Source organism: Anomaloglossus baeobatrachus, chromosome 8, assembly GCF_048569485.1.
Source record: "Anomaloglossus baeobatrachus isolate aAnoBae1 chromosome 8, aAnoBae1.hap1, whole genome shotgun sequence".
Lineage (NCBI taxonomy): Eukaryota > Metazoa > Chordata > Amphibia > Anura > Aromobatidae > Anomaloglossus > Anomaloglossus baeobatrachus.
This window is the reverse complement of record NC_134360.1, coordinates 82065805-82082206: the sequence shown is the minus strand read 5'-3', so window position 1 is coordinate 82082206 and position 16402 is coordinate 82065805. Positions and strand designations below refer to the sequence as shown.

At 52.5% G+C, this 16402-nt stretch overlaps 1 protein-coding gene across 1 annotated transcript in view; it reads left to right on the top strand.

Moving 5' to 3' along the window:
* The window catches only part of TAB1 (TGF-beta activated kinase 1 (MAP3K7) binding protein 1), a 101461-nt gene that overhangs the window by 25421 nt on the left and 59638 nt on the right, over nucleotides 1–16402 (top strand). The window contains exon 6 of the mRNA XM_075321849.1: nucleotides 13206–13319. Within this exon, the coding sequence (XP_075177964.1) occupies nucleotides 13206–13319 (114 nt within the window). The remainder of the gene's footprint in view (nucleotides 1–13205; nucleotides 13320–16402) is intronic.

Below are 16402 nucleotides of genomic sequence, written 5' to 3'. Positions count from 1 at the left end.
GACCAAATTATCACACAACTCTGGTATTTCTCTGACGCCTCATTGGGGGACACAGGACCATAGGTGTTATGCTGCCTATCCATAGGAGGACACTAAGTAGATGCAAAAGCATAGCTCCTCCTCTGCAGTATACACCCCCTGGCCGGGCCAGGCAGCCTCAGTTTTAGCTTAGTTTCTGTAGGAGGCACTTCCTTTCAAGGTTTATTTTTTGAGGGCGACTGTTTCCTTTTGGGACCGATCTCCCACTACCATCAACGGGCGGGAACGTGGAGTGTCGCCTCCACGTACCCCCTCCTGCGACGCTGGACCCTGGGCTGGACGACGGGTTCCACACACACCGATTTTCCAAAGCCCAGGGTAGAGGCCTGTGCCCCTATAGCCCAATTCCTCAGCCCCTCTTTGCAGGCTCTGAGTTGAATATGGCACCGGTGTGACCGGACACAGCAAGCTGACTCTGCTATTTTCATTGCCTGGACTGAAGCGCTGTTTAAGGTGAGATCCCCCCTGACTGGTTTCCCAGACAAAGGGAGAAAAGACGGTGCAGGGAAGGCTCCCAGGACTGCAAACTGTCAGAAGCTTGAATTTACAGTATTTATGAGAAAGTCCCTTGCTGATTGCAAGGAGGAGAGCCCCAAGGATCCTTAACACACAGTGTTAACTTTTCTCTAGCTTGCTGGCTGGAGGAGGGGGGGGAAGTCCCTCGCTGTTTGTAGAAAGTCCTGCACAGATAATTTCCCGGTGGCAGGGGGAGGGCACAGAGCTCAGGAACTCACGCTGTTTATTTGCTCTGTTTATTTGCTCTAGCAGAAAAGCCGGCAGAGATAACCATTAGCGACAAACTGTGTGCTGACTGGAGGGAGAGGGAGGAAAACTGTCAGAGGCTCCCTTCCCGCCGTTTTTAACTACCCACAGCAGGGGGGGGGCACACTGACTTTTTCTTCGCGCTCTTTTAGCGCTAAGCCCCGCCCCCCCCAGGAAAGCGTGGGAAGATCTCCACAGAGCTTACTCCTTCCTGAGGACAAGGCCATCGGCTGATTCTGGTGAGGTGCTTGCTTCACTTGTAGCCCTGCTGAGCATTGCTCCCCCTCCTGGCATACTCCTATTAGGAACATGCAGAATTCTAAGGGCACTAAGAGTGCTAAGGCCCACATAGTCTATTATTTAGCCTGCACTGCCTGCCACGCTGAGCTACCACGTAAACACACCTCTTCTCTCTGTGAGTCCTGTGAGTCCTGTGCCCCTATAGCCCCCCAAGATCCCCCTGCCACCACCGCCGCAACAGTCAGCCCAGAGCCTAGGGCTCCCAGCCCATCGGAATGGGCACAGTTTCTGTCCCAATCCATGGAAAAACTGTCACAGAACCTGGTGCTGGCTATGCAATGTCGTCCTCTACACCCTTCTGGGTCCCTGGACGGAACGCAGCCTGAGGATACCCCTATGGAGGATCCTTCTGAGATAATCCAGGCACATGCTTCACCGGTTGCAGGGATCAGGAAAAGAGCACACGGCCGGGTGTCTCCAGCGGGCTCTCCCTCGGGAGCACACAGGGCAGGCTCTCCCACACGCTCCACGGCTTCTGAAGAGCTGCAGGAGGGAGAATGCTGTTTGTACCAGGAGGATTCCTTGGTTTCATCCTCCCCAGATGATCAAACTGCAATAGACTCCCTTATAGTAGCAATCAACCAAACTCTGCATGTGGAGGATCCCCCATCCACTACCACTGACCATGCGGTCTCCTTTTAAGAGGGCACGAAACCCCAAAAGGTTTTCGCTGATCACCTAGAGTTTCAGGATATCCTCACAAAGCAAAGGGAGAAGCCTGACAGGCGCTTCGGTAACCGAAAACTCATGGACTCCCGGTACCCTTTTGCCTCACCTGCCCCTAAGGGCTGGGCCGATCCGCCCTCGGTCGCCCCCCCCCACACCCCCCGGTCTCCCGCCTTACCACAAAGACGCTCCTATCTTTACCCGATGGTTCCTCCATCAAGGACCCGACAGACAGACAGGTGGAGCACCTCGCCCGCTCTGCTTTTGAAGCTGCGGGTTCCTCCCTCTCGCCCTCCTTTGCCTCTGTGTGGGTCGCAAAGGCGATCTCGGTCTGGGCAGAATCCCTTAACACTTCGCTTGAGGAATCCCAGTTCACTCATACCTTCACAGAGGTAACAGTACAAATTGCCGCTGCGGCGGCGTACCTCATGCAGGCCTCCATGGACGCTGCTACCTGCACAGCGTTTGCCGCCTCAAATACCATAGACATCCGTAGAGCTCTCTGGCTCCGACAACGGCGAGCGGACTCTGCCTCCAAGAAGTCTCTCACGGGCCTCTCCTTTTTCCAGACCGATTGTTTGGCGAACGTCTGGACAAGCTCATTTCTGACGCCACGGGAGGAAAGAGTACCTCCCTCCCCCAGCTGAAGTCCAGGACGTCCTTCACCAGACGTCCACAGTCCTCGTTCCGCTCCTTTTGGAACTCATTTGGTTGGTCGACATCCCGTGCTGTCCCCGCCACCAGCCGCGGACTACGCAGGTACCGACCTTCTCAGCTCTCCCCGAAACCCACTTCGTCATGGCAGCCTAGACCGAAACAGTCCAGGACTAGGGAGACTGGGCCACAACGTTTTCCCCCCTCATGACTCCTTCGGCACCCCGGAAGACAAACTCATTGTAGGAGGTAGACTGCGGCTTTTTCAACACATCTGGGCTGCCGCCTCAGACGATAAATGGGTGCGAGACCTTGTGTCTTCCGGTTACCACATAGAATTTCGCACTCAACCCCCAAGTCGGTTCCTTCTCTCAAACCCCCCAAAGACTCAAACGACGCAAAGTTTTTTTTCTCAGCAATCCACTCGCACCAAACAGCAGGAGTCATAATACCTGTCCCAGACGACGAGAAGTTCGGGGGTTTTTTATTCCAACCTCTTTGTGGTCCCCAAAAAGGATGGGTCAGTTCGACCCATCCTGGACCTCAAACACCTAAACAAACGTGCACGTGCGGAGTTTCAGAATGGAGTCCCTAAGGTCCATTATTGCATCCATGGTCGAAGGGGAATTCCTCGCATCCATAGACATCAAGGACGCGTACCTGCACATACCAATCGCCCCAGATCACCAAAAGTTCCTCCACTTCGCAATTCAGGACTCCCACTTTCAATTCGTAGCTCTACCCTTCGGCCTTGCCACCGCACCAAGGGTCTTCACCAAAGTCATGGCGGCCGCCATGAGCATCCTTCACGCCAGGGGAGTAGTCGTTCTCCCTTACTTGGACGACCTCCTCATCAAGGCCCCCTCCTTCCGCGACTGCGCAACCAGCGTATAGATCACTGTGGACACCCTATCCCGCTTAGGGTGGCTAGTGAATCTGGACAAATCATCCCCAATCCCATCACGATCCATCACCTTCCTGGGCATGTCCCTGGACACGCGTCGGGGCTTAATCCTTCTCCCTCAGGACAAGGCGATCGCTCTTCAACGAGCGGTACGCTGCCTTCTACGTCCTCCGTCTCGCTCCATTCGATTCAGCATGAAAGTGCTCGGCAGGATGGTGGTCGGTTATGGAAGCAGTACCCTTTGCTCAACTGCACCTCCGCCCACTGCAGCTAGCCCTTCTAGCGGCCTGGGACAAGAGCCCCTTCTCCCTGGACAGACATCTTCACCTGACGCCTTCAGTCAGGTACACACTCCGCTGGTGGCTTCGGTCTTCATCCCTATCGAAGGGGAGATCTTTTCTCCCAGTGAACTGGCTGGTCCTGACCACGGACGCCAGCCTCCTAGGCTGGGGAGCAGTGTACCGGCACCACACTGCTTAAGGACGTTGGACACCCCAGGAGTCTTTCCTACCCATAAACATCCTGGAACTCTGCGTGATCTTCCTCGCGCTCAGAGCGTTCTGCCCTCTGCTATCGGGTCGTCAGATTCGAGTCCAATCGGACAATGCGACAGCTGTAGCCTATATCAATCGGCAGGGGGGCACCCGCAGCAAAGCGGCTTATCTCGAGGCCCACAAGATCCTCAGCTGGGCCGAATCGACTGGATCAGTGATATCAGCGGTACACATACCGGGGGTAGAGAACTTGGCAGCAGACTTTCTAAGTCGCCAAGGTCTGGCCGCCGGAGAATGGTCTCTCCACCCCAAAGTGTTTCTACACATCTGCACTCGCTGGGGCACACCAGATGTGGACCTAATGGCCTCAAGGTTGAATGCAAAGGTACCCGCGTTCATAGCCAGGTCACGCGACCCGCAGTCCATCGGCGCGGATGCTCTAGTCTGCTCCTGGCACCACTTCCGCCTGCCTTACATATTTCCACCTCTACCCCTGCTGCCGTGGGTAATCAGGAAGATCAAGTCAGAGGGAGTCCCGGTGATACTGATAGCACCGGACTGGCCCAGTCGTGCCTGGTACGCCGAATTAGTACTAATGCTCGGAGACGCACCGTGGCGCCTTCCAGACATCCCAGACTTGCTGACCCAAGGGCCCATTTCCCATCAGAACTCCAGAGCCCTGAAGCTGACGGCATGGCCATTGAGATCTGGGTATTAACAAGAGCGGGATTCTCCCCCGCGGTTATTTCCACCATGATCAGCACCCGAAAGCCTGCTTCATCCCGCATTTACCACCGTATGTGAAAAATCTTCCTTTCATGGTGCAGGGAAACTAACGTCCAGCCTATGCCTCTGACCATCCCCAGAATTCTCGACTTTCTACAGTCTGGCTTGCAAGCGGGGTTGGCTTTCAGTTCCCTTAAAGGGCAGGTCTCAGCGCTCTCAATCTTCTACCAATGCCGCCTGGCTCAAAAACCGCAAGTCAAGACCTTCCTCCAGGGCGTTTCCCATCTAGTTCCCCCGTACAAACAGTCGCTAGACCCATGGGACCTCAACCTCATTCTGAACGGTCTCCAGAGGTCTCCCTTTGAACCCCTTAAGGAATCCTCCCTTGCTCTTCTGTCCTGGAAGGTAACATTCCTGGTGGCAATTACGTCCATCAGACGGGTTTCAGAGCTAGCAGCACTCTCTTGCCGTGAGCCTTTTCTGATCTTTCACCAGGACAAGGTGGTTCTACGCCCCCTTCCGGATTTCCTTCCAAAGTTTCTTAACCCGTTTCATTTGAACGAGGACATTGTTCTGCCTTCCTTTTGTCCACACCCAGTTCATAGGGTGGAAAGGTCTCTGCATTCGTTAGACCTCGTCAGAGCTCTCAGATATTACATATCCAGGACAGCCCCCTTAGGAAAACGGACTCTTTGTTCGTCATTCCTGAGGGGCCTAAGAAGGGACAGGCAGCTTCAAAGGCGACTCTGGCTCGCTGGATTCGCTCTGCGATCCAGGAAGTCTACCGCTTGCAACTCAAGCCCATTCTACGTGAGCAGTTGGCGCTTCGTGGGCCATTCGGCATCAGGCTTCAGTGGAACAGGTGTGTAAGGCTGCGACCTTGGTCTAGCCTACATACGTTTTCAAAGCATTACAGAGTCCATAGCCAGGTTTCAACTAAGGCAAATCTGGGTAGGAAAATTCTGCAAACGACAGTAGAGCACCTCTCTCAGTAGGCGCTCCAGGCTGTCTGGGACTGGTTCCTAGTCCTTGGGTTGTGTTGTCTTCTTTTATGTTTCCCACCCATGGACTGCTTTAGGACGTCCCATGGTCCTGTGTCCCCCAATGAGGCGTCAGAGAAAAACGGATTTTTGTGTACTCTCCGTAAAATCGTTTTCTATTAGTCATCATTGGGGGACCCAGCACCCACCCTGTTGCCTTGTTGGGCCTTGATTCTCTCAGTACCTTATTTGGTTATGACTCTTCTTTTCTCATGTTCCTCTGTTGAGAAGTTTTTACTGTTTTTTTTCTCCTACTGCTTGTGTACTAAAACTGAGGTTGCCTGGCCCGGGCAGGGGGTGTATACTGCAGAGGAGGAGCTATGCTTTTGCATCTACTTAGTGTCATCCTATGGATAGGCAGCATAACACCCATGGTCCTGTGTCCCCCAATGATGGCTAAGAGAAAACGATTTTACGGTGAGTACACAAAAATCTGTTTTTTACTTGTTAATAAAAGTGCACATAAAATGGGTGAGAAACTGCAAAAAAAAGCCTGTGAAAGAATCAACATCCTGAAGATTTGAAACTGCTTCAAAGCTGCAAGGAAATTATGTGCTGGCAAAAATCTTCATTTTGCTGGTACTGTAAGATGCTTAGTTTTGTTTTTTTGTGTCAAAAACGCAATGTGTGAATTATTATAATTATTATTAGTTTTACCTTTTTTTCTTCAGCGCTCTATTGGGAGACCCAGACGATTGGGGTATAGCTACTGCCCTCCGGAGGCCACACAAAGCACTACACTAAAAAGTGCAAGGCCCCTCCCCTTCTGGCTATACCCCCCCGTGGTGTCACGGGTTCTCCAGTTTTCAAGCTTTGTGCGAAGGAGGTCAGACATCCACGCATAGCTCCACAGATTTTAGTCAGCAGTAGCTGCTGACTATTTCGGATGGAAGAAAAGAGGGCCCATATAGGGCCCCCAGCATGCTCCCTTCTCACCCGGTGATGGTGTTGTAAGGTTGAGGTACCTATTGCTGGTACGGCGGCTGGAGCCCACATGCTGTTTTCCTTCCCCATCCCCCTGAGGGGCTCTGGGTGAAGTGGGATCCTGCCGGCCTCAAACCTCTGACGCCGGGCTCCATCCACAGACCCATTTGAACCTGCTGGATACGGAGCTGGAGTACCGTTCAGGGACATGGCCCTGCACCATTACAGGTACTCTGTGTCCCCGTACACACAGGCACAGCACACTCCAGACTTGCTGGGTGTGCTAGTGCGCCGGGGACAGTAATGGGTTACAGTCACTGCAGCCTTGCTGAGTGACTTTGTGTTTTGGGAACTACCGCGCCGGACGCTCCGGGAGCGGCGGCGCGGCTGGGACTTGTAGTTCGCCGGGGACTGGGCGCCGACCGCGCTTTTACGGCGGCGGCGCTTATAAATCCAGTCCCCGGCTTCTGCGGCCTAGTGCCGCTTCGTTCCCGCCCCCTCCCTGTCACTCAGGGAAGGGGACAGACGCTGAGCAATCAGCAGCGCCGAGGGCTGGAGCCTTATTTACATGCTCCAGCCCTCTCACTGCACACTGTCGGACGCCGGATTCCCGCTCTGCCTTGGGGGCACGCCCACGGCCCGCCCCTCCTCACATGAGCTGGGGAAGAAGCCGGCAGCCATTACTGCAGTCCGAGCTCGGACTTTCAGCAACCAGGCAGGACGGTGGCGATCATACACCCGCTTATAGGCGGGCGGTAAGCGGCACACATAGTGCTGACCACATATAACTGCAGTGTGTACATGTGTTGTTTTTAACTGCATAGGTCGCTATATGCCCGCTTGGGGAGCGACACATCAGCAGCAGGAAAGCAGGTGTGCTAAGGCACAGGCTTTCTAGGCTGCTTGTATTGCACGACTGAGGTGTTCATTTGTGTTTATGCTTATGTGCTATACATTGCACTGTACAGTCGCTAGTCTTAGCTATATTCTCCTGGAATGGCTAGACTACAGCAGCAGAAAACCAAGGGTGCTGGGGCACAGGTTTTTTTCTATGCTGCTTGTATTGCATGGGCTGCAGTGTGCATTTGTACTTGTGCTTGTATGCTATACATTGCACTGTATGGTCACTCTTCTGGGCCATATTCCCCTAGAGGACTAGTCTACAGCAGCAGAAGAGCTGGGGTGCCAGGGCACAGGCTTCTATGCTGCTTGTATTGCATGTGCGGCAGTGTTCATTTGTACTTGTGCTTGTATGCTATACATTGCACTGTAGGGTCACTCTTGGCTATATTCCCCTAGATGACTAGTATACAGCAGCAGAAGAGCAGGGGTGCCAGGGCACAGGCTTCTATGCTGCTTGTATTGCTTGTGCTGCAGTGGTCATTTGTACTTTATGCCTGTATGCTATACATTGCACTGTACGGTCACCAATCTTGGCTATACTTCTAGATAGCTAGTCGGCAGCGGCAAAAAAGCAACACAGATTTTCAGTGCTGTTTTTACTACATGGGATGCTGTTCATGACACCGTCCCATTGTGTGCATGCTCCCCTGTAGCACGTCGTCTGCGGGGGTCTCTAGCACTTCGTCTGCCGGGGTCTCTACTAGTTGTGGCCAAAGAAACCACCTGTCAACCCTGTCCATGGACAGGGACGGAGTAGTCATAATATAGAGACTTGCAGTCCAGACAGGCCATGGGCAATCTACTTGACCAAAAGGCAGCTCTTCAGGGCTTTGATACTGACATCGCTATCGATCCGGATACACCGGGTGGTAACGCCATACGGAATGTCCTATACCGTCCATCAATGGAAGGTTGGATCTTTCTCCCTCAGCTCCCCCAGTGGAGATAGGAGACGAACAGGAGAAGTCCCTTTTCAGTATCTCACACAGATATTGAGTATTTTTCTGGCCACGCTGACTTCAGAGAAGCAGTCCAGGAACACCACGCTTACCAGATAAGCGTCTTCTCCAAACGTTTTTAGGATACACGTTATCCCTTTTCCCCTGACGTGGTCAGCGCTGGACCCAGGGTCCAAAGGTGGATTCTCCAATCTCCAGGCTTGCATCTAGAGCCATAGTTGCACTGGAGATGGGGCTTCACTTAAAGATGCCAGTCACAGACAGATGGACTCTGGTTGAAATCTGTCTAGGAAGCTATCGGCGTGTCGGTTGCTCCGGCATCCACAGCCGTATAGGCAACCTAACCTTTTCAGCTGTTCTTGCGCAGCTGGCCTTGAGCACAGGGACATCTGTACCGCAGAGGCGTCCGTAACCCCGCAATGTCTGCACTGCGACTTACCCTGTTAATACTGTCCTAAAAGTACAGTCGAGGTTTCGGTCCTTCCCAAGCTCCGGCAGGTCCCAATTGTCCTCGTGCAAAAGGGCTACAAAACCTCAGACGGGCTCAGATTCCGGCCGGGCTCAATCACGCCCAAGGAAGGCAGTCGGAGGAACCGCTACCAAGGCGGTCTCCTCAGGACTCTCAGCTCTCTCTCTCTCTCTCTCCGCATCCGCGGTTGATGGCAGACTCCTCCGCCTTTGGCGACATTTAGCTGCCACAGGTCACAGACCGGTGGGTGACGGACATTGTGCTCACGTGCACAGGACAGTGTTCTGTTCTCGTCCTCCGACTCCATTTCCCTGCTGCAGGCGGTGGATGCTCTAAGAGCAGAAGGAGTGGTGATCCCTGTCCCCCCTCAGGAACGAGGGCGAGGGTTTGTACTCCAATCTCTTTGTGGCTCCAAAAAAGGACGGTTCCTTCCGTCCCGTTCTGGTCCTGACACTGCTCAACGAGCATGCGAACGCCAGGCGGTTCCGGATGGGATCCCTCCGATCCGTCATTACCTCAATGTCTCGAGGAGACTTCCTTGCCTCAACAGACATCAAAGATGCCTATCTCCACGTGCCAATTGCTACGGAGCACCAACGTTTTCTACGTTTTGTGATAGGAGACGAACATCTTCAGTTCGTAGCTCTGCCATTCAGTCTGGCGACAGCCCCACGGGTGTTCACCAAGGTCATGGCAGCAGTGGTAGCAGTCTTGCACTTTCAGGGACACCCGGTGATCCCGTACTTGGACGATCTACTCGTCAAAGCACCCTCCCTCGAGGCATGCCAACGCAGCCTGAATGTTACGCGGGAGACTCTCCAGACTTTCGGGTGGATCATCAATTTGGCAAGGTCAAATCTGTCTCCGACTCAATCACTAACGTATCTCGGCATGGAGTTTCATACTCTATCAGCAAGAGTGAAGCTTCCGCTGAACAAGCAGCGTTCACTGCTGACAGAGGTGCAGTCTCTCCTTCAAGGCCAGTCGCACCCCTTAAGGCGCCTCATGCACTTCCTAAGGAAGATGGTGGCAGCCATCGAGGCAGTTCTCTTTGCGCAGTTTCATCTGCGCCAACGGCAATGGGACATTCTCCGCCAATGGGACGGGCAGTCAACCTCCCTGGACAGGGAAGTCTCCCTTTCCCAGACGGCCGAGGACTCTCTGCTATAGTGGCTTATTCCCACCTCATTGTCATAGCCCCCATCCTGGGCAGTGGTCACGACAGATACGAGTCTGTCAGGGTGGGGAGCAGTTTGTCTCCGCCACATGGCTCAGGGGACGTGGACTCAGCAGGAGTCCACCCCTCAGATCGATGTTCTGGAAATCGGGGCAGGGTATCTTACCCCATTAGCCTTCCAGAAGTGGCTAGACAGAGAGCAGATCCGAATCCAGTCGGACATCTCCACAGCGGTGGCATACATCAACCACCAAGAAGGGACGCGCAGTCAGCAAGCCTTCCAGGAAGTCAGGCGAATCCTCATGTGGGTGGAGGACACAGCATCCACCATATCCGCAGTTCACATCCCGGGCGTAGAATTCTGGGAAGCAGACTTCCTCAGTCGCCAGGGTATGGACGCGGGGGAATGGTCCCTTCACTCGGACGTGTTTCAGGAAATCTGTTGCCGCTGGGGGGTGCCGGACGTCGACCTAATGGCGTCTCGGCACACCAACAAGGTCCCGGCATTTATGGCACGATCGCGCGATCACAGAGCTCTGGCGGCAGACGCCTTAGTGCAAGATTGGTCGCAGTTCCGGCTCACATATGTGTTTCCACCTCTGGCACTCTTGCCCAGAGTACTGCGCAAAAAATCAGATCCGATTGCAGCCGCGTCATACTCGTCGCACCAGACTGGCCGAGGAGATCGTGGTACCCGGATCTGTGGCATCTCACGGTCGGCCGACCGTGGTCACTACCAGACCGACCAGACTTACTGTCCCAAGGGCCGTTTTCTCCATCGGAATTCTGCGGCCCTGAACCTGACTGGGTGGCCTTTGTGTCCTGGATCCTAGCGTCTTCAGGATTATCCCAAGGGGTCGTTGCCACCATGAGACAGGCTAGGAAGCCCACGTCTGCTAAGATCTACCGCAGAACGTGGAAGATTTTCTTAATCTGGTGCTCTACTCAGGGAGTGTCTCCCTGGCCATTTGCATTGCCTACTTTTCTTTCCTTCCTACAATAGGAGTTAGAAAAGGGCTTGTCGCTCGACTCCCTCAAAGGGCAAGTCTCAGCACTATCCGTGTTTTTTTCAGAAGCGTCTAGCACGTCTTTCTAAGGTGTGCACGTTCCCGCAGGGGGTTTGTCATATCGTACCCCCGTACAAGCGGCCGTTAGATCCATGGGATCTGAACAGGGTTCTAGTTGCTCTCCAGAAGCCGCCTTTCGAGCCTCTGAAGGAAGTTCCTTTTTCTCGCCTGTCACAGAAGGTGGCGTTTCTCGTTGCGTTCACATCGCTTCGGCGAGTGTCTGAGCTGGCAGCTCTGTCATCCAAGGCTCCCTTCCTGGTGTTTCACCAGGACAAGGTAGTGCTGCGCCCCATTCCGGAGTTTCTCCCTAAGGTCGTATCCTCGTTTCATCTTAATCAGGATATCTCCTTACCGTACTTTTGCACTCATCCGGTTCACCGGTATGAGAATGATTTACGTTTGCTAGATCTGGTGAGAGCACTCAGAATCTACATTTCCCGCACGGCGCCCATACGCCGTTCCGATGCACGTTTTTTGTCCTTGTCGCTGGTACGCGCAAGAGGTTGCAGGCTTCTAAAGCCACCCTGGCTCGATGGATCACAGAACCAATTCTGGAAGCCTACCGTTCTGCAGGGCTTCCGGTTCTTTCAGGGCTGAAAGCCCATTCAACCAGAGCCGTGGGTGCGTCCTGGGCACTACGACACCAGGCTTCGGCTCAACAGGTGTGCCAGGCAGCTACCTGGTTGAGTCTGCACTTTTTTTCACCAAACATTCTCAGGTGCATACCTATGCTTCGGCGGATGCCAGCTTAGGTAGAAGAGTCCTGCAGGCGGCAGTGATTTCCCCGTAGGGGAGGGCTGTCTTGCAGCTCTAACATGAGGTATTTATTTACCCACCCAGGGACAGCTTTTGGACGTCCCAATCGTCTGGGTCTCCCAATAGAGCGCTGAAGAAGAAGGGAATTTTGTTACTTACCGTAAATTCCTTTTCTTCTAGCTCTTATTGGGAGACCCAGCACCCGCCCTGTTGTCCTTCGGGATTTTTTTGTTGTTTGCGGGTACACATGTTGTTCATGTTGAACGGTTTTTCAGTTCTCCGATGTTACTCGGAGTTAATTTGTTTAAACCAGTTATTGGCTTTCCTCCTTCTTGCTTTGGCACTAAAACTGGAGAACCCGTGACACCACGGGGGGGTATAGCCAGAAGGGGAGGGGCCTTGCACTTTTTAGTGTAGTGCTTTGTGTGGCCTCCGGAGGGCAGTAGCTATACCCCAATCGTCTGGGTCTCCCAATAAGAGCTAGAAGAAAAGGAATTTACGGTAAGTAACAAAATTCCCTTCTTTGGGCTACAGTTTGAAATTTTAGAGAATGGCTGTTCCGGTATCCCTTGTTCATTTTGCATCCAACTGCCAAGATTTTATAGGGATGATCCAATCTTAACTGGGTATATTTAAGTAGTTTTTGTAAGGCCACGTGCCATACCAGGAGTGGGTAAAACATACAGAAGTGGTGTCCGTGATTCTATTATACTTTTCCTCTGATTGTTCCATTCCTGGCTTACAAATACTGAGATAAAATACTCATCAAATAATCAACGTAGGCAATTGGCCTAAAAGTAACCAAATGTTCTTGCCATTTAATTATGCCTCTGTTCTTCTTGTATTTCTTCCTTTATCTGATATTTGGTTACTGTGTTGTCAAGGAGACCGGCCACCACTGTAGTATTAGAAAAGTGGCTGAACATAGAAGTGTTTATGTTTTTAATTAAGCCACCAAGGATTTCGGGAATGCACATTGTTAACCATGCACATTAGCTCTTAATCCCTGCCAACTCCCCAGCACCTGTGAGATGTATTGAATAACTCCTGTTCTATGCATTAACCCAGGCACAGTTTTACAAAATTGGATTCGCCCACCCCACTCTTGCCCACCTGCAAATTGCAAGCATGCATGTAATAGCCAGTGGTGCTTACAATGGCGCTGGCCTGAACTACCTTACTCAGGCAGCACGTAGCTGACATTATACAAATCTGGACTTTTTATTGTAATATCTGATGTCTCACTATTAAATGTTCATTTTGACCTGTATTAAGAGGCAAATGTCATAGCAAGTTAATTTTATATAAAGGCCAAAAAATAAAGGTTATTGAAAGTGACTAAATCTTCATGTGTTTATCTTGCAGGAACTAACAGAGCGCTGCTATGTAAATCCACAGTGGACGGATTGCAGGTCACACAGCTTAATGCTGATCACACGACCGAGAATGAGGATGAGATATTCCGATTATCCCAGCTTGGTTAGTATAACAGCTATGATTTGTTTCATTACTTGTTAGTTTAAAGATTTTTTTTTTCTTCTTTTTAATACTTAAAGGGAATTTGTCAGCAGGTTTTTGCTTCCTTAACTGACAGCAACATAATGTAGGCATCGAGATTCTGAATCCAGCGGTGTATCACTTAGATTACTGGGTGCAGCCGTTCTCACACAATTAAAGAATTGAGTTTTAAGCATCTATCTGAGCCCAGGGAGCTGTCACCGCCCACACCAGGCTATATAGAGACAATAGAGATTGTGCATTGACTATAAGGTGTCAATCACAGCACTGCATGGGCATTTCTAGTCCTGCAATTTTAATCACAGGGTAATAAACCCTTTACTTTAAGTAAACAATAGCACACATAGATGAGAGGCATTGTTTCTTTTTGTTTTTTTAACCTCCTACATCATTCTGCCCTCATCTTGCATAGCAAAAACCTGCTGATAGATTACCTTTAAATGCCTGTAACTGACTAGAAATAATTTCTTCGGCGCTCCATTGGGAGACCCAGACGATTGGGTGTATAGCTACTGCCTCCGGAGGCCACACAAAGTATTACACTAAAAAGTGTAAGGCCCCTCCCCTTCTGCCTATACACCCCCCGTGGGATCACGGGCTGCTCAGTTTTCAAGCTTTGTGCGAAGGAGGTCAGACATCCACGCATAGCTCCACTGTTTTAGTCAGCAGCAGCTGCTGACTATGTCGGATGGAAGAAAAGAGGGCCCATACTAGGGCCCCCAGCATGCTCCCTTCTCACCCCACTCTTGTCGGCGGTGTTTGTTAAGGTTGAGGTACCCATTGCGGGTACGGAGGCTGGAGCCCACATGCTGCTTTCCTTCCCCATCCCCCTGAGGGCTCTGGTGAAGTGGGATCTTACCGGCCTCCAGGCTCTGAGGCCGGGCTCCATCCACAGACCCGGAGATCCTGCTGGAATGGAGCGGAGTATCGTCAGGGACAGGCCCTGCAACGTTAAGGTACTCTGTGTCCCCGTACAGTCTATGCACAGACACACTCCAGCGTTGCTGGGTGTGTTAGTGCGCCGGGGACAGTAGCGCTGCACGCTTGGGCTTTACTCACTGCAGCTTAGCTGAGTGAGTTTATGTGTCGGGAACTACCGCGCCAGCCGCTGCTGGAGCTGCGGCGCGGCTGAGACTTGTGGTGCGCCGGGGACTTTCGCGCTGCCGTGCTTTTACGACGGCAGCGCTTATAAATCTAGTCCCCGGCTTTTGCGGCCTAGTTACGTTTCGTTCCCGCCCCCAACCCTGCCAGTCAGGGAAGGGGCGAGACGCTGTACAATGATCAGCGCCGAGGGCTGGAGTCTTATTTACATACTCCAGCCCTCTCACTGGGCACAGGGGGACGCCAGTTTCCCGCTCTTGTCTGGGGCACGCCCACGGCCCGCCCCTCTTCACAGGACGCCGGCAGCCATTCCTGCAGGCAATCTAAGCTGGAGAACGGACACAGGCTCTGGGAGACCCAGCAAAGGGATTCTGGCGACCACTTACCCGCTTATGCGGGCGGTAAGCAGCACCTTGGTGCTGACCCCACTATTGCCACAGTGTTTTTTTGTGTACTTTATCCTTGTACTTATATTTGCAAGACCATACACAGACACACGCCAGCATTGCTGGGCGTGTTAGTGCGCCGAGGACAACAGCGCTGCGCGCTTGGACTATACTCACTGCAGCTTAGCTGAGTGAGTTTATCTGTGGGAAACTGCCGCGCTGGAGGCTGCGGCGCGGCTGAGACTTGTGGCTGTACGGTCGCTTCTTGGCGATATACCCCTAGATAGCTCTGAGGAGACAACAGCATGTCGTCAGCATAGAGCAAGGGGGCCAAGGCACAGGCTTTCTATGCTGTCTGTACCGCACGTGAGGCTGTTTTACCGGCAGGTTCCACTAACCCCTAATGGGTAGAGTCTCTGCTAGTGGTGGCCCAGAGAGGGCCACCTGTGAAACTGTCCAGAGGACAGAGTTTGCAGTTTTTTTGCTGATAAAATGTCTTGGACTATGAACAAAATTCTAGCAACTTTGCAGTCCAGGGCGGTGACTCAGACCATGGGCATTGTTGAATCAAGGCTCCCCGGTCTCCCTCAGTTGGAACTAATCCGTGCTCCAAGGGGGTCCCATACATCCCAGACTGAAGGCTCTGACACGGACGACAGTCCCAGACAGCCTAAGCGAGCTCGCTGGGAGAGACCCTCGACTTCACACACTGGTCAGGGTCTCAGCGAGAGGATTCTCTGTATGATGAGGTAGCTGATCAGGTTTCTGATCCTGAGACCGCTTTCATTCTGGATGCTCCTAATGGGACGCCATGGTGAATGATCTCATAGCGCCCATCAATACACTGGTGGATATTTCTCCCTCAGCCCCTCCAGTGGAGGAGGCAGCTTCAGCAGGAGAAATTCCATTTCAGGTATCCCGTAAATTCAGTACTTTTTGGGCCTCTCTGACTCAGAGGAGCAGTCCAGAAACACTACGCTTATCCAGACAAGCTTTTCTCCGCCGCGCCATCCTCCATAGTTGCAGTGGAAGATGGGACTTCACTTAAAGATGCCATTGACAGACAGATGGACCTCTGGTTGAAATCTGTCTGTGAAGCTATCGGCGTGTCGTTTGCTCCGGCATTCGCAGCCGTATGGGCACTCCAAGCTATTTCAGCTGGTCTTGCGCAGATAGACACTGTCACACGTACATCTGTGCCGCAGGTGGCGTCCTTAACCTCGCATGCATTGCGACTTACGCTATTCATGCTGTCCTGGACTCTACGAGCCGTACGCCAACTCCGTGGTTTTGCGCAGACCCTTGGGGTTAAGGGAATGGAAGGCAGCTCCTGCTTCCAAAAAGGGCTTAACCAGTTTGCCATTATCTGGTGACAGACTGTTGGCTGAGCGATTGGATGAAATCATTAAACAGGCCAAGGGTAAGGATTCTTCCTTACACCAGCCCAGATCAAACAAAACCCAAGGAAGGACAGTCGACGTTTCGGTCCTTTCCAGGCTCGGGCTGGTCCCAATTTTCCTAGTCCAAAAGGACTCAAAAGGCTCAGAGGGGCTCAGA